The sequence below is a fragment of the Micromys minutus genome (genome assembly GCF_963924665.1).
Source record: "Micromys minutus genome assembly, chromosome: 8".
Classification (NCBI taxonomy): domain Eukaryota; kingdom Metazoa; phylum Chordata; class Mammalia; order Rodentia; family Muridae; genus Micromys; species Micromys minutus.
The window spans coordinates 30,912,661-30,939,001 of record NC_137977.1 but is presented as its reverse complement, the minus strand read 5'-3'; the positions used below and the strand labels follow the sequence as shown (position 1 = coordinate 30,939,001).

The following is a 26,341-nucleotide window of genomic DNA, read 5'->3' as shown; positions in this document are numbered from 1 at the left end:
AAATAACTGTTGAAGGTCTTTCTAGTTTTCTAAGTAGCTTTCTACAAAGTCTCTTATTCAGCATGGGTCATTTGTGAAGCAGGTAAATCCCTTAAGAGAAGATTGCTTTGTTGAAAGAACCAAGAACTTCGGAAAGACATTAAGGTTTATTTGATTTATTCCTCTTCCCCATGCCACTCACTGTCTTGGTCTACTCAAAACCTAAACTGTGTACCCTCTGTTCTCTCTCTGATCCCCGATGTCTTAAAATGAGGTTTAGGCTGGTGAGTATATTTTCTTTTCAGCTTTCTTCATTGATACCCTTCCCCTCAGACTAACTAGAAACTAGTAAGCTTTCTATGCCCACAATTAATTCCCCTGATGATGTACTCTTTAGGTTCACTTACAAAATAAATGCTTCCAAGAGAATTACAGTCTCCTCTTCTTGTCTGTGTGTGGCATGTATGATGCTGGAATATAAGATGGAGGCGCTGAGGCAGGCACTTTGAGGTGCACATTCCGGTTAGAAGCTGTCTTGTTTGCTGATACTATAGCTCCGAGGTTGAATAACCATGAAGGGCCGAGACAAGATGAGTGAACTCCTGGGAATATACAGCTGTGCTTCAGGGCTGCCTTCCATCTGTAAATGCAAGGAGAAAATCAGGGACACTGTGCTGGATGGAATCTCTCTTACAATGTACCCTTCTTACCCTTCTCTTTTGGGGAACCTAAGTGCGGTATTTCTTAGTGACCTATTTAGGGTTTCTATTGCTGTGAAGAGACACCAAGACAACAGCAAGTCATATAAAGGAAAACATGTAGTTGGGACTGGCTTGCAGTTCAGAGCTTTAATCCATTACCACGGCAAGAAACGTGGTGGCATGCAGGCAGACATGGTGCTGGAGAAGTAGCTGAGAGCTCTACATCTGAATCCGCAGGCAGCAGAGAGATACTTGAGCATCTGAGACCTCAAAGCCCATCCTCAGTGACACACCCACTCCAACAAGGCCACACCTCCAATAGTGTCACTCCCTATGAGTTTACGGGGGCCATTTTTATTCAAACCATCACACTTAGAAATGCCAATCTGTCCACCCAGAGTCCAGTTAAGCTGCACATATGAAATTTCTCAGTAGCTTCAACTCATCTCTCTGTGTCAAGTTCTAGGAAGGAAGGCGCCAGTGGGACCCTCCAGATGAGATTATCATATTCATCATTGTTTTGTTCACTGTGGCCTCAATGTTAGCATACTGTGTTCTTTATTTTCTGTTAATTTGAGGAAGGATAAGATAAAGAGCTCTAGCATTTCCAGAAAATCTTTGAAGAAAAACATTTCTCATAGACTGCTGCATAAATTTTGTTTGGTACATAACTGTGGATTCACAAGAAACACTGAAGTTTTGCACACTCCATCATCTTAGATATAACCATCTGTGCAGCCTGAAAGGGATCCTAGTGCCCGAAGCCTGGAATAGAAAACTGTTTCCTTTTGAACATCTTTGCTTGTTCCTTATACTCTCTGTGCATCCTCCATCAAAGGTGGCTGACTGCAGTTTCACTCAGTAGTGGGTGTCTCTCCTTTTTTGCAGGGAGGAAGATGAGTACTCAGAACTTCGGTCAGAGCTCAGCCAGAGTCAACAAGAGGTCAACGAAGACTCCAGAAGTGTGGACCAAGACCAGACTTCTGTGTCCATCCCCGAGAACCAGTCTACTATGGTCACTGCTGACATGGGTGAGTCTTCCCAGGCCTCCTGCTAAGCAGGAGTTTAGTTTCTCAGTTGTCAGAGTAACCTCAGAAATGCAAGACAGGCCCAAATTGAGATTTAAATATCCAAGAAGTTTGCCAAGTGGATGAATATTCTGGGTTCACCACCTCATTGGCCACAATGAGCCAGAGAGCTGAGTTAGCATTCTTCTTTGATGGGAATATGATTTAAACATGCATCGCCTCTGCTTGAACATTGTAGAAGCAGGAAGATGTGTTAAAGACTGTTGCAGTATTCCTAGTTGTAGTTCCTCAGAGCTACCGTGGTGGGAAGGGAAGGGATTGAACGGGTGGCAGAGCTTTGCAGTAGAAGAAGCCAAGAAAGTTTTTAGCTCAGAAGGAGGGATCCAAATCTCTTCACCATGTTGATACAAGTGACTAAGAGGGTGCTTGTATTCCTTGGTAAGAAATTTGTTTGGGAAACAAATTGAGGAACCATTGAACTAGTAGTGAAACAGCCAAGTTGGAGATACCTGATGCAGTGTTTTCAGCTGCAGGCATGGCCTATCATTGGGTTTGGGAATTAGCTTATAAAGTCTTTTGCAAAGAAAAGCAGGTAGGAAAGCAGTAGAGCAACAGCGTTGCTTTATAAAATTTGTTTATTGTCAAGTAGCATGAGAGTTGGAGTTGATGTGTCATAAATCACTGGTCTGCCTAGGAAGACATGTTGGAGTCTTTAGACAGACTGAGGCTGAGTATTTGAAATTGTCTGAGCCTAAGTGATCTCTGTGATTGAATAGGCATGAAGACCAAAGAGTGAAACTTCCCATGTCTTTGGAGATAGATGTTCATAAGTAGTGGGGGGGGGGGGCAGACGAGAAAGGAGAAGGATGAGAAGTATATTGAGTTTTCATGAGTTGGAAAGCAATATTTTAATCAACTATTACACATATGTTTAATTGTACACCCATATAAGCACTATGACATCATAAATCATGGTACCATGAAACTATCAAATGAATTTAATCAGTCCCAGGTCCTAGGGAGTCTTGATTCAGAAAGTAGCTTGTAAACTAAGACTGGGAGACTCTCTGGCAATTAAGCAGGTAAAGGAGCTGAGGATGGAGAATAAAGTCAGGAAGGTAGAGAACCATTGTTACGAGAAGATGAAGGCTGCAGAGATAGGTAGGAGTCAGCACACTTGGAGTCTTGTAGAAGGTGTTGGAGTCTTTGCCCAAGAGACCTATCAGAAGTTGCTAAAGGATTTAGCGGTGGGGGGAGGCATGAGGTGGTCATCAGCATTGTAAATAGCTCCACAGAATGGAAAGTAAATCCAGAGATCAAGAGTGTGTTGGGGAAGCTTGTCAGAAAACCATTAAAAAAATCTAGGTAGGGAATATTGCTATAAAAAATAGTATAGTGGCAGTTGAAATGTAGAAGAAGAAGGAAAGAGATGGGTATAGAAAAGTTGTGAATTGGGTGAAATTTGCTTAAGCACAGGAAGAAGTATAAAAGCAGAATATGACTGTGGGTGTCCGTAAAATTCATGTACACAGTGCACGGGTGGAGAGGCCTTGGGAATATGGTGAGAGGAAGTAATTTACTTTCTGTTTTGCATAGAATGAAGTGACAGGTAGAGGTTGGCTATCTTTTGGAGGCCATGGGTTCAAGGTGTCTTGAGATATCTGGATTAGAGATTTTTAAGAACACAGAAATGGCTTAGTGGTTAAGAGGTCCTGAGTTCAATTCCCAGCAACCACATGGTAGCTCACAACCATCTGTAATAGGATCTGGTGCCCTCTTCTGGTGTGTCTTGCAACAGCTACAGTGGATTCATATACCTAAAATAAATAAATCTTAAAAAAAAAAAAAAAAAGATTAAGATGTCAAGTATCCGGAATACTCGTTGGGTGACATCTGGTTGTGGCTGAAGCAGCAGCTGAGGTGCAGACAAATGTAGTCAGCTAGAAACTGAGCCTTTTAGTATAGTATTCATCAGAAGCCCAAGGATCCACCTCTCAACTCAGTTCTAGGGTAAATGAACATTCTTAGCAAACTTCAGAGCTGTTTGTATGGGTGCCTGTGCTGACTTTGTTGATGCATTCATTTTTTCTTCTTGTAGTATATTGACATTCTAGATCAGGCTATTACATGCATGGCTAAACTTAAGGCCACTGTATGGTACTTGTTTCACCTCCTAGTCTTAGGGCCTGGCTTGCGACATGTGTTAAAAGATCCTATTGGAGTGAATGAATGAATGAATGAATGAATGAATGAATGAATATGACTGGCTATGGGCCTGTCTGTGAGGAGTATCTTGGTGTGAAGATGCTGTGATGAGGCAGTAAGTACTCAGCCGTCTGAAATGCTGAGAAGTCAAATAGGATGGATTTAGCCCCATCAGCCATTGAGAGTTGCATTCTAAGTGAGAGCAGCTCAAGCCACGCACAGGTTCCTGGAGACTGCTGTTGTCTCTCAGACACTGGTTACTACAGCAGCAGGGTTTAGAGCACAAAGGAAGGAAAAGGCTCCAGAGGCCAACGATCTTTCTTTCTTAACCCGTTGTTCAGATCCCGAGGAAGCTCACCTTTGCTGCCATGCTGTTTTCTCTTCAGAATGTGATGGTACAGGAGCGGTGTTAAATGCAGGGAAGCATTTTGAATCAAAAGTTAAAAGCTATATTTATAATGTTGATGAGTTTAAGTTTTATTTTCATAGGGCAGATTTTTTTTTCTCCCCTGAAATTGTGTCTGGAATGGCAAAATTGTTTCTATTATTAAGTAATTGAAGTTGTTAGTTGATTTTAAAAAGAAAAAAGAGTGAAAAGCCTCCAGACTTAGTAGCTGGAAGATAAAGTGTCGGGTGTGGGCTCAGGTCGCTTTGCTTTATGCCCAGGCTGTCTCCCTCAAATACTTCTGAACCCAAGGTCGAGACTAAATGTTCTAACACACACAACCATCTGCCACCAGCCAACCCTTAGGCAAAAGTCTCACACGCTAAGTTCATGTCAGCATTGCGATTGTCTAGACTCAGCCACCTCTTATCCCAGACTCCAACATGCAGCCATGGGCAGCCAAACGAGTTCAAACAGCCAACAGTCTCAGTGCCCCTGTCACTGCAGAGGCCCGGGCCTGCACTGACCCCTACATTTGTTTCTCTCAGATTGTATTTGATGAAATTAATAGGTGACCCACAGTCTGACAAAGTCACATAATTAAGTTTGGGAAATGCAGGCACAAACCCACTCGAATGGGCTTCTCTCCTGGGAGACGTCTCAGAGCTCCTGACATGACAGAGCATCTGTCCCACTGATTCCCCAAGGCAGGGGCTCACAGCTGTCTGTCTGCAGGGTGAGCCTTCTCCACTGCCCCTCCTCATTTATCTCGGATGTTTTCTTCCACCCTGTACTTCACTTGGAAATGTATGTTGATTGTACTGGTAGCATCTTTTCTGGAAGTACTGACCCTTGCAGGGGTGTGGCCTCTGCCTTGTGTCAGCATACATTTCTTACTTTCTCAGGGGGGCCTTTAGCCATCTGTCTTCCAAAGTCATGGGGTGCTGCATTAGGTACTGGGGCTGCAAACTCACTGTGTACTGTGTAAGGTTATGAGGCTGCAAACTCACTGCATGCTGCATTAGGTACCAGGGTTGAAAGGCACACAGTCTGCCATCAGATAGCTGCACTCCTGCATTCAAATCTCTTAAACCTGGGCTGACATCCTGACTCCTCACCTGAGGGCCCATGAAGCCTGGAGCACTTGCTACCTAGCCCTCCTTCTTTCCTCCTCTTGTTCCTCTGGCTCTGATCACACTCCCCCTCTCTTACTGTCTCTCCAACCTGAGGAGATTCTGCCCTCCCGGATGAGTTCGAGCGACCTCTTCTGTAGGGAATGGGTGCCTCTTGCTACAAGGCACATGTAGCTTTCCCCTTCATTGTGGTTTCCTTCTCCAGTCAGTGGCATCCTGTCTCGTGGTCCTTCCTCGAACACGGTGTCTGTGGAGAGGCTGCGTTTGCTTTTATTTCCTTGCACATTACCAGTTGTTGTCTCATACATAGAGTGCACACGTAGGGCGGGGATTTTGGATGACCTTGTATGCCGATCTAATGGAACTCAAGGACAGAGCAAGTGTCTGAGCAGCAATGGATGCCATGGTGTCCTTGCCACAGTCTTTGGGGGATGCGTATAGTTTGGTAGAAAAGACTCACAGTGGGTAAGGACCTGCAAGGTGGGGCTCAGGAGGAAACTTCCCAGAAGCCATGGCTGAAGGGATCCTTGAGGATTAAATGGGAAATGGTGAGGTTGAGGAGGAGTCTGTTGAGTCCTCAAAGAAGGCAGCCACTCACGGGACAACTTGGCAAAGCTTGTTAAACTGCTGCGGCACAGAGTATAGTCGGCATGTTTGTTGATTGGAACTGGCTGCCTGCCTCTTCTTCCTTTGCCATTTTCCAATTAAACTGCTCCAATAGGGTAAAAAGCTTCCATATATAAACACCATTATAGGAAATCGTTAGAAAGCATCCATTTCATTACAGTTGCTATATTTGTGAGCCTGCATTAGGAACCCAGAGGTTTTCTCAAGCTAGATTTTAGGTGCACTTTGCCGTGGTGTTTCTGCTGGTTTACCGAGACAACAGCAGTCGGTCGTCTGTTTACTTCATCAGGACTCCCTTTCTTTCCTTTGCAACCACCACCTGCTGTATCCTTGCTGCCCGCTCTGGCCCATGACTCCTGAGCACTGTCCTAGGATGAGCGCTAAACAAGCAACCGAGACTGATAACCCCAGCCATCGAGTGAAGGAGAAAATTCCTCAGCGCAGTGCATTTGAAAGTGAATTCTATTACTTCTTTTCAAGCCTTGTCACAGTCGTTCTGGGAAGTAAAGATGACTAAAGAGAAGAGGCAGGAGGCGTGTTTAGAATATATATTTTTGTAATGTTTAGTAATCATTGGAATTTACAGGTGGACGGAGCAGCCTTGGGTACTCTCCGTGTTGGGTAGTTCATCCAAGGACCCAATCATCCTTGTGATTGGCACTCAGCTTGGAAGAAGGCTCTGGAGTCTTAGGAGGATAGAAAAGCTTAAGGAAGGCAAGCCCCTTGTCCAAGCTAAGAGGAGGTGGTTTTGTTGCCGTATGTGTAGATGGCTGCTCCTGAGTGCCTCTTTGACCAGTGCAGCATGCCTGCAGTTGTTGTCGCAGCTTCCTGATATCCTTTGAGGTCTCAGTGCTGATGGGGAATTATGGGAGCAGCTGCGTGACCATCAGCATCTGGCCTGACGGTGGCACATTTGGAATTGAATGCAATTTTGTTGATCTCAGGATGGAAAGCAACACACGCCAGCCAGATCATAGCAGCATGGCAACAGGAAGGAATACACGTGTGTGTGTGTGAGTGTGTGTGTGTGTGTGTGTGTGTGTGTGTGTGTGTGCACGCGCATGCGTGCGCGCATGTGTGTGTGTATCTGGGCACTTGTGCATGTGTGTACACACATGAGTGAGTGTGTGCTTACTGAATCACACATGTCAGAGTGTGTGTAGTGTACCATCCTTCAGGCTCTTTTCCTGGCTTCAGTAATGGAGTTCCTAACTAAACCTTGCTGGAGCCATGGCTTATAAAACAATGACTCTAATCGGATCAGTCTTGCGTAACTTAGAGAGGTTCTGGGTTAGTGTTTGGAGAGCTCTTTTGAGTCAGTGAGAGATGCGTACTTTGCTGGAATTCAGCGGTGTTCACGCAGGAAACCTTGCTTGCCGTTGTGGTTGGTGGTAGTTTCTGTCAGTAGGAGTCATTTTGGAGGACAGCCAAGGAGGAATTTACACATGAAACCTGGCTTTTTGGCATGGCTGCAACCATGAAATATGTTGAATGTGAAAATCAGATTTTCCTGGCTTACTGGCTGATGAAGTCTAATGGCTTGAGAGAAAGAAAAAAGTTTGAAAGTGTCAAGGAGGAGGATCCAGCACAGGGACTATTCCAAAAGCAGCCTTAACAACCATCAGGCAGCTCTGGGAAACTTCGCTCCCTGGGGTGGCTAGGTTGCTTCTTTTTCCTCAGCACTGAAGAGTCAGATCATCTGTAGCCGGCATGGGAAACCTGGAGAAGCCAACTCCAGGGCAGCAGTGCTAGACCAGACTGAAATTTCAGTCTGAGTAGTTGATGTAACAAGGCTGAGTGTTGCCTGCAACATCATTTTCTCTTCAGTTTATTTGGGGACTAAATGTCTCCCAAGAGGCCACCCTGAGGTTCAAGTCCAAAACATGACTTTGGACATGGATTCACCTGGAAGCCTTACCAAGGTGACATTTTCCTTAGAGACCAGAACCTGGTAAATTAAGAACTGTGTGTAAGGCACTGAAGAGTTGTCCCTGCAGCTAAGAGCACTTTTTGTTCTTGCAGAAGGCCACAGCTTAAGCCTCACCACCTCTGTGGCTCATAACTATCTTTAACTCCATTTCCAGGGGGTCCAATACCTTCTTCTCACTTTAGTGGGTACCACACAAGAACTGTGGTACATAGATGTACATGAAAAGCAAGACACTCAAATACATACTACGGAAACAAGATAAAACCTAGAAGTTTGTATAAACATTAGCAGGGCTAATTAACTGAAATGGCCACCAGCAATCTTTCTAGACTTTTCTGTATGGTAAGGACACTCAAAACAGAAATGTCTATCACTCTGTTTCCGTGAACTCTTTGTCTTACATGCTACTGTTGGTCAGTAAATTTTCATCCTCCTGAAGAGAGTTGGGTGTGAATGAAGCAGGGACTGATCTCCAAAGTTTACTCAGGACAAGATCCCGCTGCTGTAGGGGTTTATGGATTCCTATTTTCTTGTAATAAACCTTCTTTGGTTTCTAAACAGACCACATCTCCTAAGGTTGATTTGTGTTTTCCTTGGTTAAAATTCATGACATATTTTGCTTTAAATCCAGACCAGGCTCTGAAAGCCTGTTTAGTCTATCCTGGAAACAAAATCCAGACCCTTGCTAGTTAGTATCCCTGCTCCTGCAGCCATAGAGGGGTGTGTGAGTGTTCCAAGAAAGCACTTTATATTGCTGATGCTTGGGTGCTAGAATATATGTCTGCATAAACACACACACACACACACACACACACACACACACACACACACACACACGCACACACGCACCCTTTGAACAAGGCTCTGAAGCTGCCATGGTGATCAGCACTGAGAAAGGACCCTCAAACCATCTCAGCATGGGAGTAATGGGGGTGATTGTAGATCAGCACAGGGGCCTGTGACCATGGCAGAGGACTTTGCAAGCAAAGCAAAGGGCTGGAGTTCTTCTTAGATGATGCTTTCTAGTCTTCAGAGTTACTTCTTAGAGGTCCAGAAGGCAGTTCCAAAGACCTATGTTTCAGGTTGCCAATACTTCACCCCCTACCTCAAAGGTTTCTCCAGCTTCTGCAGTGCTGGGGGTCTGGGGGTACCTTGCTTTCCAGCTACACTATTCAGGTGATTGGCATTTACATGATATGGTGAAATATGAAAGTGGGGCCATTTTTTTTAATGCTTTGTAGGAGGCATTGCCAGTGCTTTTGTGTCAGAGGTTGAGGATGTACATGACCTGTGACAGAGGTGGGACCCAAAAGGGACACCTAGGGCAGCTGGGCTGACCCACTACAGGGCGGGGGGCATCATATGACTGATGCTTGAGGATCCGAATGCTTTCATATTTACACCACATTTGCTGTCTCACAGAAGCTAACGTGACTACAGCAAATATAAAAGCAAGCCTCAGGCTGGTGAATCGTTGCTGAAACAGTGAACACGTAGCCTCCTTTTCACCAAGAGGAGAAACAAACACAGAAGCAAGACCTGGCAGGGGTGGGGGTAGCTTGCTGTCCTCAGGACCCCCAGCCTGATGTGCCTGTGGCAGGGACACTTGGCAGGGACTTTCCCTATACTGGAAAGGGGATCTTTATAGTGGTGTCTGTGTTCAATCCAGACCTTCAAGGAGATGCATGGTTTCAGCCCTCTTGGTTAGGATGCTGCTGTAACTCATCCCCATCCCCAACATTTTATTTTGAGAGACTTCAATCAAACCCAATGGTCAAAGGAATGCCCATGAATGGTTAGTCTATATTTACCACTGAGGGACGTATAGTCTGAGTTCAGATATTCCAGCTGTCACGTGAAGGCCTGTTGTTATTTTGTTTAATTCAGTTCCAACCCAGGCTAGCATGCTATGTTTTCTGAGAGTGCCTCTCATCATGCCTACTTTTCTTTAGAACAAGCTGCTGGAGTTTTGTAAACCAGTGCAATGCCATCTAATTCTGAGGGGTCGTTGATTCTAGTCAGTTAGATTAGAAGTTCTCTTTTTGGTTTTTGTTTTTGATGGTATGTCCTTATGGTCTTTCTGAAGTCCCAAGGACACCCTAGTGTCATCTCTATTGTTCCTGGTGTGTAGATATTTTGGAGCTTGTTGTTAGTAGGACACAGGCAGTATGTGGCTTAAGCAGGTGTCTGTGGACACTTCTTCTTGCCATCCAGACTTGGATTCTATTCTGTCATTTTTACATTGTATTTTTTTTTTTTTGTCTGTGAAATGATAGGAATAAAACATCAGCCTTGGACCTGTGGGAACATCGGAAATGTTACATCCCCCAAATAAAACATCAGACCTCTTCACAAGCATTTCATACCGATACTCAGAGAATCTGCAGGGTGTTTTTTTCTTTCTTACCTTTTTAAACTCTGTTTTGTTTTGTGAGCAAGCGTCCTTCCATGGTATTTCCAGCCCCATTGCATACACTTAAATTGCTTTACACCAGGCAGCAGAGAGGCATTGGCAACATTCTCGGAAGGGGTCCCCACATTCACCCACTTCTGTTTCTTATCCTACCTAATGGTCATCTCTTACCTCACTGATCCTCATTGGAGATTTTCCTTTCCCACTTGGAATAGGTCCCTTGATGGGTCTTACATCTGGTGATACTTGGCGAGCAAATAAAAACAAGATCCCATTGAAACTTGACCTCAAACAGGTCTTTATTTACTTTACACTTTGAATCCATCTTCTGTTCAGCAGCCACCTACTCCGTGCTCGGCACTCTGAATGTCTAGGAACACTTGGTTGAGTGAAAGCTGCCTCCACTCCCAGGGCAGCCCTTACTGGAAATTATGGGAACTCTCTACCAGACACCTCCTAAAAAATGAATGTCAGGGAAAAGCTTTATTACTTGACCCATAAGAAAAGAAACTAGACTAATACCTGAACACTTACTGTGAGGCAAAGGCAGAACCTCAGAAACAGGTTCACTCTTTATCTGGAATATGGATTCATATAGGAAAAGACAAAACTACTCAGAATTAGAAAGACAAGGAATGTGTTTTTGACATTGAATCCATTTATGTAGATACTGTTTTCCCAGTGGTTTAATAAGCAACAGCATCTTTTTTAACACCTTGATGAAAATGAGCCAATTCTGTCCTTAGGTTTACTGTCAATTCTGGATACAACATACTTGGTTCTGAGAGAGAAAGAATAAAGATCTATTCACACAGCAGGAAGTATTTAACCAGGCTAGCATGCTAGTGATGGTCAGATGATTGTCAGATCTCTAAACTACATGGCCCTTTCTTTAAACGGTGGCAGAACAATCTAAATCTTTAAATCAGTGATTCTCAACCTTTCTAATCCTTTAATATAGGTTCTCATGCTGTGGTGACTCCCACTGTAAAGTTATTTTTGTTGCTACGTTGGTAACTGTATTGTCGCTACTGTTGTGAATAGCATTGTAAATATCAGTGTTTTCTGGTGGTATTAGGCAACCCCAGTGAAAGGGTAATTCCACCCCTGAAGGGGGTCAGGAAGCCGAGGTTGAGACCTACTGCCCTAAATCCACAGGAAAGTAGAACCAGACTGTCTAGTCTCCATTTGCTACCAGAAGTCTTTCTGCCTTAAGTTACATTTAGAGAAGAGAGCAAAGTGTAGGAGCTTCAGTCCCCAGCAGAAGTGGGCAGCAGCTAGCCTCACACATAGCCTCGGTGAACCATGGCCACATCATGTCTGCCTGCGGGGCCAGCTACTGACAGGCCTGAAGACCTGAATCTGGCACTTACAGTCCAAGAATACATTGTATAAATAAAAGTATAAATTGTAATGAACTTTTAATGGTAACAATGCATCAAACCCACTTCTAAATTTAAAAAAAAAAAATGCTGCAGACACTGAGGCTTGGCAGGTTCACAGACACATCTTTGAACATCTTTGGTTTTTCACCCTTTACTGGAAGGAGGAATCTGTTCTGTTTATTCTTCCATATGAAATATCAGAGGACCAAAGATTTAGATTATCTGAGCTTAGCACTCCCAAGAACTCTCTTCATTGAAGGTTAACACGAGAGGAACCCGAGAGATCTGCAGACTCCGAGACACTGGGCGAAGAGACAGAGTCTCACAACCTCCCAATGCATGTGAAGTCCCTGTACCTAAGCTCTTGCAGACCCGTTTCCAAAACACACATTGTCTCCCTTATGAAGCTGGAATGCTTCCTCCCTTCTGACAGGAGATAATTCACTTTTTCTCTGGCAGTCAGAAAGCTCAGCGCTAAATAGACAAAACCAGCCCTGCAGCTGTGCTGTTCTGGATTTGCTTCCAAAGCCGTCTTCCCTGGTCCCACTGGTTCTGGGCCTCTGCCATTGGCAGCTGCTTGTCAAAAGCCACTAGTGGTTTTCTTTTGAGGGATGATGTAAATAAGCCACAATAAAGAACATATATTGGACACAGAGAGCCTCCTGTCTCACCTCACCTTGTCTACACAAAGCATTGCATTGCCCAAGGCCCCTCCGTGGAGGGGGTCCCTGAGTGTCCGCTGGGGTGCGTGAACAAGCATGTAACTCTCAGCAGTTGCTGAGGTTTTCTACATCTTTATCCTGAGTTCCTCCACCCCACCCCATACACTTATTAATGAACAGCCCCTCAGCTTCCTTCAGAACCAAACATGGAGGTACTTTCTACTTTTTGCATGCTTGTTAGCTTTTGTGTTCCTGTTTTATGCATTGAAATATGATTTTATACACACACACACACACACACACACACACACACACACACACACACGATCATGCTATACAACATGGCAAACATCTTTAAGTAAACAGTGCGGGGTTTTAAGTGCATCCATAATTATCCAGTTATCACTACTATCCTGTTTATTCCCTAAACTCTACACAGACAGTAACTGCCTGCTGTAGCCTTCCCAGCCTCTCCTCTGTTCTCTGTCTCTATGCATTTTCTTCTAAACAGTTCACAGAAGTATTTGTTCTGGGTTCATGTCATGCAACATGATGTTATTAAGGTTCATTCAGTCTAGTCCCAGAACTAGCATCCATATCCCTTCGTCTCTCAAAGTCCTTTCAGCATGAATATCATTCACTTGCCCTCTGCTGACTCTTCTAATGGCTGTGACAAGGAAGGCAGTGCGAAGACTTGTGACTGTATGCCGGGAGAGCCCTACTCTGGGTTGCTGTGGCTGGTAACATAACCCTGGCCATAGAGAGCTTCTGCCATGTTTCCTGCTCTCCTGCCAACCCCATGTAACTTGGGTGAGTGAGTAAAAGTCAAGCCAAGACATTTCCCGTGAGAGGCCTCACATCTGGTGATGGGGGGATTGCATCTGGTCTGGTGAGGGTGTAAAGATATGTGTGATCAGGGAGAGGGACCTCACTATGGTGTGAGGGGTGCTGGCTCTGTTCTGGTTAATGGTGAATGCCACCTCCCCAAAAGACCCACTGTTCTGTCTGGAACACCTTGATGTTGCAATTACTGCCTTTTCATGCAGACTGCCACTACCACAGCCTTTGGTATTGAATGTCCAGTTTCTGGCTGGGGCTGGATTGAGTCAGATGAAGAAGTTTCTGATTATTACAAGTGAATATGTAGAAATATATGCAACCTGTTCCTATCTTCCCTGTCTGGAGCAGTACTGATAAATGGGTGATGGTTCGGGTGGGTGCTTGGTCACAATGTCTCATACCCCTCCCCACACCACACCCCACATCTGTTCATGCTAGCCTGACCACCTTGTATTTCGTGAGTCTCCAAATAGAGCACAGTGGCAGAGGACAGTGACATGTCAGTAGAGAATTAGGGGAATATGAATAACAGTATAAATAAATGGGGGTAGGGGGGTCATCATCTAGCAGGTATACATTTGCCTTCCTAAGACCAAAGAAAACATTTATAGCTGTCCTTTCAGAGCAGAGAGAAACACGCTATTTCTAATATATTTGTTTGTTGGTTGGTTTTTTTTTGGGGGGTGTCTCCTTGAACTCTGGAGTGCCTCAAATGCACTAACTACATAGCTAAGGGTGACCTCCTCTCTCTATCTCTCCAGTGCTGGGCTTCCCAGGATGCACCAGTACATCAAACTTTGTATGTTCACCTAAATGTTCCTCTCCCACCATTCTTCACTGATGAGACAGCGTGGCCCTGTGTTCTTTAGGGCAACATTTCCAGGCTGGTGGCACGGTCCTCGGAGAAGTACCACACATTTGTGAACTCAGTATTGAAGACAGTCTCCTCTTCATCTAGGAACTCTGCTTTCAGACTGAAGTCAGGGCCCAGATAATGTCTGACAACAGAGTGAGAAATATTGCCAGAACCCTGGTCCCTGTTCTTACCCGAGGCCTGGTCATCTGTACCCCGAGAACTATTTGACAGATATAACCAGCATGACCCACACACCATCAGGTGGGCCTTGTGGGCAAAGTGTGATATGGCTGAATAGAAATTCTTTTTTCTTAGCCCCACTGATAAGGACTTACGGATCCAGAAATGTGCTTTCAAGAAGCCTGGATACCAGGCAACCAGCACATGAACATGAATCATTATTCAGAGACTGGACTGTGTGTTAACTGAATGAGCTACTCCATGCTTGTGCCATGCTGCCTCAGTTTGGAGTTGAGCCCATGTCTTTCCTGTCCTGGTGAACTGCTGTGATTACCCCCCTCCCTTCAGCATCCCCTGTGCATAAGGAGGACGAAAAGCTTATCACCAGTATAAAGTATTCTAGTGCTGACGGAGTCTTGTTTCTCTGTGTTGCTGCCTCAACTGTTTAGTGCTGATCTCGACTCTTTTAGAATTGTTTTTGATTGTCTACCCTGCTCTATTTTGAGAAAGCAGTGATGAGGAAGATCAAAGTCCCTTCTTTCATAATGCATGCATCTTTAAAAGGGAAAGATAATAAACATGCACGTCATTATCAGATAGTGATGTTTGCCACAAACAAAACAGGATAATGGGGTTGGGACTGAGCAGAGAGGAGAGATGGAATCCCCATGCTCTGCATAGGAGGACCTTGTTGGGGAAGCAGTGTTTGAGCCTCACAGCAAGTGGGAAAGAGTTTTGGCAGACGAAGTAGTAGAGTGGACTCTGGGATAGATGAGAATTTGACATCATCTAGTATTAGTAGTAGTATGAGGAGGGGGGAGAGAGAGAGAGAGAGAGAGAGAGAGAGAGAGAGAGAGAGAGAGAGAGAGAGAGTGGAGAGAGAGAGAGAGAGAGAGAGAGAGAGAGAGAGAGAGAGAGAGAGAGAAGCAGGAAGGAGCAGGAAACACAAGGAAGAAGGTGGAAGATCAAAGAGCTAAGCTACTAATTCTTAACTATCCTCACATCAAAAGCATTTAAGTAATTGAAAACATTTCCAGCACTTTAGGCCCCTCCCCCAGAGACCATAATTTAATTGGTCTGGGTGGGGCCATGGTATTGGCATTTTATAAATACTCCCCAAGGAATTTTACAGTTTAGCCGAGACTTAACACATGAGTCTCAATCATGCAGAACTTTTTTTTTTTTTACAACTGTGGTAAGGAGTTTGATCTTAGTTTAGTGGTAAGGAATAGGGGAAGCCATTGGAAGGTGCCATATCTACCTTTAGGGAGGCTCACTCTTAACTACCCTGTTGGGAGAAGAGGGAGGAAGTTACTCAAAGGACCAACTTCAAGAGGAATAGTGTTTTGGAACACAGTAGTATCCACAGAGAGGAAGATGGGTTGCTCAACTTAAGGATGAGTTTGGGAGGTTGTGGTTATAAGATGGGTTGGATTTGGGATGGGACACAAAAGGGCACTGAGATTGGTAACTGGCTGGATGGTGGGTCCCATTCACAGAGGTGGGGGACATGGGAAGAGGCTCTGGGGAGGGGAAGATGGGATCATTGCATCAGTTAGGGAGAAAGCCTGCTGGATTGCTCCCTAAGTTATTAAATGAATAGATGTGGGCAGCCAAGTGAGGTTGGTTAGAATGTCCTGAGACATCTACTTCCCATAATGTTGAGCATTTTCTCCAAGTGCTCCAAAGCTTAGCAAAGACAAACAAAAACCAGTTGTCCACGTTGGTGCACTGAACTTGTGACTGGAAGTAAAACTGGGGAGATACCAATTTCTTGCATGCAGGAAACATGCTGGATCTGGGAGAAGGATTTACTTCAGGACACTGTAGTATCCTCAGTGTATAACTTGCTACAACAATTGAAGAATATACAATGTACAGAATCCGGAACAATGGGTGACCAATGGTTAATTTTTAAGGGGATTTTGGTTCACAACAAAGATATTTCATAACATGTATCTAACTCATATTACAATTAATCGTCTTTCCCTGACCAGACATCAGGGTCCCAGAGTTTTATAGCAACCCAGATAAAGTACAATTATTAGATTTTCTTTTACATGTACATGTAATGATGGAATTTGTTAGAAATTTGTTATTTCTTCAGTGGAGGAAATGGACAGACTGGAAGCAAGATTAATTTTTACAATTTTGATTTTATTAAGTGTATAATTTATTTTGTTATGTTCGGTGGTGTTTGCCCTGCATGCATGTCTGTGTGAGGGTGTCAGATCCCTGGAACAGGAGTAACAGGCAGATGTGAGCTGCCATGGGGATGCTGGGAGTTGAACCTGGGTTGTGCACCAGAGTGGTCAGTGCTCTTATCCAAGGAACCGTCTCTCTAGCCCCCAGTCTCTGTTTTTTAATATTAATCAGCACTGCTCTCTCTGAGTTTTGTTGTTGTTCAGTGAAGTTGTGAGATCTTTAATGAACTTCTGGAGTTGGCAGCAGCCTATGTGATGAGGCTCAGTGATGTCAGCTTTGACCACGCCACTGCTCCTAAGTGAGCCCTTATGGTGAAAGCAACCAAGACTGCTCATTGCCGGTCGTCCTGTTTAACGGATTTTATCTTCCTCACCTTAGACAACTGCAGTGACCTGAACTCAGAACTGCAGAGGGTGCTGACGGGTCTGGAGAGTGTTGTCTGCAGCAGGAAGAAGAGCAGCTGTAGCCTCTCTGTGGCCGAGGTGGACAGGCACATTGAGCAGCTCACTACGGCCAGCGAGCACTGTGACTTGGCCATTAAGGTGAGCATTCTTCAACCTTTGCCTGGCTTTCTGAGGGGAAGAGAGGGGAGGGGAGGGGAGGGGAGAGGAAAAACTCATTTCTTGATATAAGGCTTTCTTGAGTACCTATCAGCCATTGAAAGCCATACAAACATATTGTACCATCAGCTAGAATCAGGAGCCCTATAAATAATTCTTGGGCTAAATTACTCCGGGGGGGGGGGGGGAATAAGGCACATTAACAGTGACAAGCACTGGCTTTATACTAAAAAAGTTAATGTACTTGGAAATTATTACATTGTAGCATTAAACCACATTTTGGTATGACCCACCATAGTATTCTTTTTTCTTTTTGAGATAGGATTTCAACATGTAGCCTTTCTTGGCTTAGAACTGTAGACCAAAGTGATCTCAAATGCATAAAAATCCACCTGCCTCTGCTGCCCACATACTGGATTAAAGGTGTATGCTACTGTGCCCAGCCACCATTGTATTCTTAAGTTGCAAGTTGACCTGAGAGGCTTTCTTACAGACCCTAAACTTTCTAGACCCAACATTATGGAGACAGCAGTCTGTATAGTTGAAAGAGGGGAGGGATAAGGGTCTAGCTGAGTCACCCCATCCCCAGCCAGTGTATCTGGGTCTCAGCCACACCTTTTATTCTGAGAAAATATGGAGTGAGAGGAACAGTGTGTGCACACCCTCTCCTCTTTCAGAATAATAGGGAAGTCAAGCCCTTCTTGATCCTGGGCCTCGGGTGTATTTCTTTACTTCACTGTGGCTTGGTGTCCTGGACCTTGCAGCCTGTACTTCCGAGTCTTACAGGAACTTATGCAAAGGAACAGTCTAGTCTGTCAGGGAAAATTCTGGATTTCCCAAGAGGGTGGTAGTGCCTCTAGATGAATCATGGGATGCAATTCCAACACTGCTGCTTCTCCAGTTGCAGATGGGAAGGACTCGCCCACTGGTACGTCTTTCTCTGGAGTTTCCCCAGTCCCAGATTTGGTCGCAATGCTAGCTTGGAACTCCATTCTTCTCAGTGCAGGGGCACGGAGGCGGGGAGAACTTCTGATAATGAGCAATGGGAAAAGCAGAGCCAAAGACTCTCTTGGATTTGAAAGGAAGGACAAAGGATCTCTTAGAAGAAGAAGCAACAAGATTTGGGTCACCTGTCTTTCTTGGGGGAACTGATGTGAGCCCTTGCTGAGTGGCTGGCTACTGTGGGTTTAGTGTTGGGACTTTTCTCTTTCTCATCAGTATGTGTTCTCTCTGCTCAGCAATTCCCCTTCTATTTAAAAAGCAGCTGGCCTAGGCTCTTTGTAAAGGACAACATGGCTGACTAGTTCTCAGAGCAGGTAGAGAAAGTTCTTCCTAATTGTATGTGTCTTCCTAGTCCTCTAATCCCATGGTTAAAGAACTCTCCAAATAATATTAAGATTGTCTTCTATTTGCGTTGTATCCATCTATTAACTAAATAAGTCCCTGCTCTCTGAGGGACATCCCCGGCAGGCCCACCCTTTCCGGTGTCACTGATGCTTTATTTTTGTCTTTGCCATCTTGGGACTGAACCTCATTCACACTGTCTGAATTCTGATGTGACAACAAGAGTGGGAAATGGTGATGTCACCTGCCTTTCTGCTGAGCTGGCTCACAGAAGGCCTGTAATTTGGGAAACTTACAATTAGACACCGTGCACAGCCTGCAACCTCGTGTCTGTCACAGCTTTTCCAGAATCACTCACTGGCTCACTGCCTGGAAGCGAATTGACTAGCTCTGAGGCTCCTGAAGAAAATAAACATTGTGTGGGCACCACACACAGATTCAGCACCAAGAAGGGACCCTGTTGTCCTTAACTCTGGGGACTGCTGAGTAGCACAAACCAGGATGCAGGCAAGTGCCGGCCTCATCTGGGTTTGAGGGACGGCCATGTGCATAGTTGTCACTGTGTGTAGGGTTCTCCATCCAGCTCCTGGACTCATGGTTCCTACACAGCCTCTGTCCTTCCTGAGCACACACTCCATGCTAGTTAGCCTGTCCTTGATGTATGACTATTTTTCAGACAGTTGAGGAGATCGAGGGAGTTCTTGGTCGGGATCTGTATCCCAACCTGGCTGAGGAGCGGTCTCGGTGGGAGAAAGAGCTGTCTGGATTGCGGGAAGAGAATGAAAGCCTGACTGCCATGTTGTGCAGCAAAGAGGAGGAGCTGAACCGGACCAAGGCCACTATGAACGCCATCCGCGAGGAACGGGACAGGCTTCGGAGGCGGGTGAGCACGTGGCCAGACATGGCTTAGGTCTGGGGATGGGGTGGATGGACAGACAGAGCCAAGGGAAGCTTGGGCTCTTAGGGAACCTCAGTCTTAGGACTCACCAGTTCTGACGTTGTTCATAAAAATGGTCCAAAGATCCTTGGGGGTAGATCTAAGATTATAAACACACTCTTCTCAGGAATCCTAAATCTGAGAGATGGCAAAATTATGTCTGGGCAGCAAATCTCAATCTACTCTACTGGGATGCACATCTTCCACTAGCTCAATTACAATATTTTGTTAAGACAGTCTAATGATATTTTATAATTGGAAAACAGAAATTTCTCTTTGTTCTTTGCATTTTTCTTTAAACTCTTTGGTAGCTCCTCCCATTGATATCAAGTAATATGAGTCTCTTCTACAGACTATTATAACTATGTATGAGTGTCTGTATACTGGGGTTTATGTAAGTATACATATGCATTTGTGTAGTGTCCATATATGTGGGTTTGCACAGGTGTACACGAGAGAGTGGCAGGGGTGTCCCAATATCCCTGTGAGGACTGGCACTTGGGAACTGTGGTAACAAGAAATATTTATGTCGCTGATGACGTTAATGGTCCAATATTGAAGCATTTGCATCAACTTTTCCAATGATACATATCCACCTGCCAGAGCCTATACATTCTTTGTCAGGCTATGTCTTTGAGCTATGATGGGACTGAGGGTGGAAAGGTTAGTTCTTCTATCAGAAACAATTCTTTCTGAACTTCACTTTGAATTACAGGGCTTCCTTTACTCTCTGTCTCAATTGAGTCTGTATGGGAGGTTTCTCTCTAGGCATTCCCTGACTGATGATTCTGCACATGGAGTTTAATCAGACACATGTTGTAGGCTCATGGGCCATTAACACTGCTGTTGTCTCCTTAACCTAAGAAGTACCTTATTCTTCAATAAGGCTGATGTATGTAAATATTTCTGCTATTTAATGATGTGTGTGTGTGTGTGTGCGTGTGTGTGTGTGTGTGTGTGTGTGTGTGTGTGTGTGTGTGTGTGTATGTGTCTGATTTGGACTTGAAAGGGTACAGATGTCTGCAGAGTCCAGAGGGTGTTGGATCTTCTGAAGTTAGAATCACAGGTAGCTGTATGCTGGCAGACATGGGTGCTGGGAACTGAACTCTGGTCCTCTGAAGAACAGTGAGCCAATATTAACTGCTGAGCTGTCAGCATTCTGTTTTCAGTCTGTGTAGAGATATTCTCAATATTCACTGGGGGTAAATAGGGAATAAATTACTGGTTTTGAAGGCTGTCAACCTCATCCCTCATTGTCACTAATGTCATAATTAAAAAGCTATTATCCTGCATCTATCTGAACAACATCTTTCTGAGCTCACATAAACTTGTTTCTAGAAGCCACATCAGGGGCTGTAAAAACCTTTTACTCAGCAAAGGTATTATCTGGGGATCCTGATGAAGTTGATTTAATGTGGAGACCTGTAGTACCTGTAATTTCCTGGGTCACACTCCCAATCTTTATGACCAATTGTCTAATTAGGTGTGCTTTTGCTCATAAAGTGTGTGTTCTGATGGCATGTTCTGCAACTTTTATGTTGGTCTTAGATCCAACCATATATTATGGTTGAAAATAAATTTCTTCCTCTAATGTGAATTACTGAAGCACAAATGAGCCCTTGATTATAACTAAAGAGAAGGAAAAGTTCAGTCTTCCTTTAATCCACAGCTTTTTCTAGCTCTAGAGGTCAGCACAAAGAGTACCATACTGTGGGGTAAACACATGATACACCAGAGTCCCGGAACCAGACTGCTGGGCTCACAGTCTGACCTTCCAAGGTACTGCACGTCTTTGGCAGGGCACCTGACCTCTCTATGCCTTTTTGCTTCCTCATAGATTAAGGGTAATGGTGATACCTGCTGCAGAAAGATTTAAAAATACTTAAAAAGTAGTCACACTGTGTCCAGCACACTGTAAGTGCTCAAAAATGAGGGGTAGGTGGTTGTTTTGAGTAAAATCAAGTTTTGGATAGTATGGAAGATTTGCCTTTACACTTTCTTTATATCCATAAGAATCCTTAGGTCTCTAATCTGGACAGTGAATAAATAAATTAATCACATGCACATCTCAGTTCACACATTTCTGTCAGAATATGTGTCACTTTTACCTAGCTGTTGGTGCTGTTGTTGTGCTTTCTGTAAATGTATACCACATATACCTCCTTTATCTTCAAATAACAAAAGGAATGTGTATTTCTTCAAACTTCCTCTGGAATATGTATCTTACCCCTGAGTTAACTTCTTTCTATTTCTAGACAATTCTGAATCGTAAAGGATTTTCTAGATGCTTTTGAATGCCACTTTTGTAGACTTTAAACTCTGGAAGACTTCCACCCCACCACTGCCCAGCATATGTCATTTCCCCGAAGAGGGATCAGTCTCTTGTGGTCTTCTATTTACATGATCTGCAGCCTCAGAGAGTGAATAAGGTTCAATTTCATGTTTGTCTCTGAGAGTCTGCATAATATGTAGATGCTTTGCCTTTCTGTCTCTGTTGCAGCTTTGAGATCCCAGTTCATCAGCATGGCCTGAAAAGCAATTGGGGCCATAGTTTTTTCCTTTGTCCATCTTCATTGCTCAGACTTTGACCAGATCAATGAAATTGGTGCTTGTCCCCTGCGTGTAATTAAACCAAGTGCTCTCCATAGGTCTTCTGAGCTTTGTCCAAGATTTAATTAAATTAGGTCTTTAATGCAGTCAGTTAACAAATTGAGCTACTAGACAGAACAGCAACTAGGGGACAACAGGGAAATTTTTATTATTGGTTTCGGTTCATGATTAAATGAGACAGTCATTCATTTCCCAGTTTCCTGTAATATAACCATTTATTTCCTCACACTTACAAAAGCAGATTCGATCCGGAAGGAGAATTAATGACTCAAGAGAGGAGACACTTCTTTCTTCTGCCATTTATTTGTATTCTTTATACATGCTTAGTCTTCTTTGGCCAGGCAGGTCACAGTGAGAAACTGGGTACCCTGGCTTCAGGGATACTGGAGAATCAATACAGTGCTATAGGTCCAAGGATATGGACAGTGAGCACTGAAGTACCCATAAAGCAGACGTGTGCTAGTAAGGTAGAGTTTCTTCATACTGTTTGCACTTTTGACCTAAATTGCTTTAGGTCAGCTGCCATGCAGCCAGAATAATCAATTTTGCCCTAGTTTGTTTGGCAGAACAAGTATGCTGGGACCACAAAGCCAGAGAACCCACCCCTGTTGAATCATAGACCTGAAACTAATAGACCACAGCAGTCCCTTTGGGAGCCTTATATTCTTTCAGAAGTTGTTTGTGTCCACAGAGTAAAGTGGTAGTACTATTTCTGCCTTCTACCCTGCATCCTACTGGAGTCTTTTCTGTGTGCCTTGAAGTGAGTTCCACACCCCTCTCCATGGATGCTTGGTCTCTCTGGTCAGCACCATTGATCAGCAATGCAGTAGAACTTTGCTGATGAAGGACACCCCTCTCTTCTGTGTGATGGGAACTTTAAGAGGAACCCCCAAACAAAGCTCCGGTTCTACCACCTTGTTGGGAGTGGTTCCAGCGTCCCCTAAGAAGGGAGTGCTCACACTTTGTGCCGAGCAAACACTGGGGCATTTCTTTCTGATGTCACATTTGGGTTTGACCCTCCAACTCTGCCCTCACTGTACCTGCCAGGTTACACAGGGCTAACGTTTGACTATAATGGCCATCTGATTGTTAGACATCTGGGAAGAAAGTAGGAGGGCAGTGCACGCTCCTTTTCTCTTATGTAACCATTTGATAATCAGATATGGGTACTTTCTGGGGCTTAAAGACAAAGGAGAAGGGACCACATCTGCCAAAAGCTAGAGCTACAGAAGCACAGTTTTAATTTTCCTTTCCTATTTAGTGCCCTGCTTCAAACACCTCAAAATTGCTATTGGCAATATCTTAACACCCTAAAGTACTGTCTAAGTTAGCTTCATAGGAATAAGCCTATATTTTCTATACTTGGATTCTCGTTTCACATTTATTTAAAGGCTCCATGAAGGGACATGTGAAATCTCCACTGAGAATGGTTCTCTACCAAATCGAACATCTGGGCCCCACGAAGGCAGCTTTGCATGTAGGAATAGGCTGCCCTAAACACTGTGTAGAACTTTTCTGGCTTAATGGGTCTAATACCCTTCTGTAGCTTAGGTATTGTCTCTCCCACACCAGTTCCAATATACAGTAAAACCATGAGTTACTGCCTAATTTCATGAAATTGCAAGTATATGTGAGCATGGCCACCTGTAACTTCAAAACTCTTTTATCGATGGCTGATGGTGTTCTTGTGCTACCTTTAACTCTTGCATGTCATTAATCCTGGAACCACATTCACTGGTGACTTAAGAAACTAATTGTCATACGGTTGCCTGTGTTGTCCTAGCCCAGCATCTCAACCTCTGGGCCTCCTGCTCAGGGTCCAGGAACAAACAAAAACCAAGTGGAATAGATGGCTACCAAATCTCTTCAGGTTCTTTGCTTCTCACAGACACTATAGCATCTGAGGGCATAGTTCTTTGAACTGGGCAGTGCTTTGGGGATGTCTTTGGAGTCTGCTTGCTGAGTCCTTGGCTTTCCTTTTGTTTTTCTGCCTTTGTTCTGGTAGGTAGTTGTGATATCAGCCCACTCTTCAGACCTTTGAACCCTCAGATAAGAGATACATACACACAGTTAATTTTTTTTTATAATTTGTTGTTTATATATATTATCTCCATCTCTCCACTTGCCCTAAACTTCAGGTGGCTAACCCCACCTAGCTACTGCCAAACATCCTTGACCACATGCCTGTAACAGTGGCCATAAACCCCAGCTCTCCCCAGACCTTACATGATTGTTGTGATCTTATTCCTCCAAACATGGCAGAAAGGCCTCCCCCTTCTCTGCATCTGCCTTTTCCTCCTGGGACCAAAATATCCCACCCATACCTCTACTGACCAATCAAGAACCAATCGGACAACAGGACATTAGTATCAGAACCTTCCCTTACAGGGAAAGGTTAGGATGTGTGGCCTTGTCAAAAAGAGGCATGTCCCTGAGACTTGGCTTTGGGATTATAAACAAAACAAAACAAAAACCAAAAACAAACAAACAAAAATTATTGGCATTCCCAGTCCCCTGCCCTCTGGCCCCCAGCTCTTTCATCTTCCTCCTTCCCTCCCTTCCCCCCTCTTATTTGTGGATCATGATGTGAGATCTTATCTGTTCCCGTTGCCATGACTTTGATTCACTATCATGGTCTCTAATTCTCTGAAAATGCAAGTCTCCTATTATATTCTTTCTTTTGTAAGTTGTATTGGTTGTGGTGACTTATCACAGCAGTAGAAAAGTAAGATAATCTCTAATCACCTTTTATGTAGTACATACCAGGGCTTCTTTTCTCTAAGTAAATATTACTATCTACAGATCCCCACAACTCCTACTCACTAACCTCTGGCCTTGGATAACTTCTGTTCTACTCTCAATTTCTGAGAGATTAATTTTGTTTTATACACATGAGTGTTGTTCAGTATTGATACATATATTGTTTCCTATGGATGATGTAGCAATTTATCATCAATTTATTGGCTAATTAATACTCAAATTTGATCAGACATTGGGGCCCATGTCTTTGATCCCTATACTAGGAATGCAAAGGATGATGTAAATGTGAGGCCATGTTGCTTCAGTGAGTTCCAGGCTATCCAGGGCTGCATAGTGAGACCCTGTCTCAGCAATAACAAAACAAACCTAAAAACACACAAGACCACCACAAACCTCAGATTTATTATCATACACCTTTGGAAGTCAGAAATCTAAGCTATATCACTTTTACTGACTTCCCAGGGTCAGCAGGACTTTGGACTTTTGGAAACTTGAGAGTTGTCCGCTGCCTTCACAGCATCCAGGGGAAGCTACCCTCTGTCTGTAGCCTTGCTCTTCTCTCCAGCTTCTAGGTGAACCACAGGGCATCCTTAAGACTCTACCTGACAGTTTTGTTTTCTTCTTTCATGACCAAGATGACCGAGGACTACCCCCATCTGTTTGCTGTTTATAGGTGTTGGAATGAGGATATGGCCCACAGTCTGCTGTGTATTAGATTTTATGGTGACGGTTATGGTTTTGTTTGTTGTTTTAGCAGCATTGAATGTATTTTCTCAAGACTGTCAGTCATAATCGAAGGTTAGGCACTACTGTAGTGAACAAAACAGATCAATATTCTTGCTTTCAGAGTCCATCATAGGGGACAGTGATTTAAAATTTGATATTAGCCTTTGTGTGGTAATCCACACCTGTCATTCCCGGGGCTCATGTGGCAGAGTTTTAGAACAGTGTGGGCTACATACTTAGATTTGAGTGCAGGGGGAGGGATGGAGAGAGAGTGTGTGTGTGTGTGTTTGGCATTGCTTCTTACTGTTTATAAAACCTCCTTTTATTTCTTTAGGAATTCTGGATATGTCTATTGTGACATAGTCTGCCATGTTCATCTTTTTATCTGGAGCAGACTCTTCTGGGTTAGTTGGCTGCCTCTCTCCTTTCCTCCTCTCTAAAATTGTTACTCTACATCTGGCAGCTTTCTGGTTCTTCTGATCTCTAATGACACTAGGTTGAGTGAATTACAAATTTGGTGTCTGAGGTAGGAAGAGACTTGGCAGTATATACCAGTGTTAGATGATAAGATTTTCCAGTGTGGGGGTAGCACAGACTTAAATCCCACATTCAAATATGCCATATCTTTGAGTTTTGAGTTATTGATTTAGGTATAGGGTTCAACCACGCTAGGCTCAGATGCTTAATTCTTCCAACCTTCTTAATTATAGAATCATAGAATTGGTTCACCTCCACACTTAGTTTGTGGCTTTTGTTTCTTACATTTGCCCCTTCTTCACAGTTCCAGAGAGATTCTATGAGCTCAGGGAGTAACACACTTTGTATTCTTCTCACAGACAGATATAGTAGGAGCCTTTGGGCTTTGTCTGGCAGAA

At 44.0% G+C, this 26,341-nt stretch overlaps 1 protein-coding gene across 2 annotated transcripts in view; it reads left to right on the top strand.

The window, feature by feature from the left end:
• The window catches only part of MCC (MCC regulator of WNT signaling pathway), a gene marked incomplete at its 5' end in the record, with an annotated part of 375,431 nt that overhangs the window by 296,669 nt on the left and 52,421 nt on the right, over window positions 1–26,341 (top strand). For both annotated transcript variants that reach the window (XM_080920142.1, XM_080920143.1), the window contains 3 exons: window positions 1,569–1,711; window positions 16,908–17,071; window positions 19,110–19,316. In XM_080920142.1, the coding sequence (XP_080776268.1) occupies window positions 1,569–1,711; window positions 16,908–17,071; window positions 19,110–19,316 (514 nt within the window). The remainder of the gene's footprint in view (window positions 1–1,568; window positions 1,712–16,907; window positions 17,072–19,109; window positions 19,317–26,341) is intronic.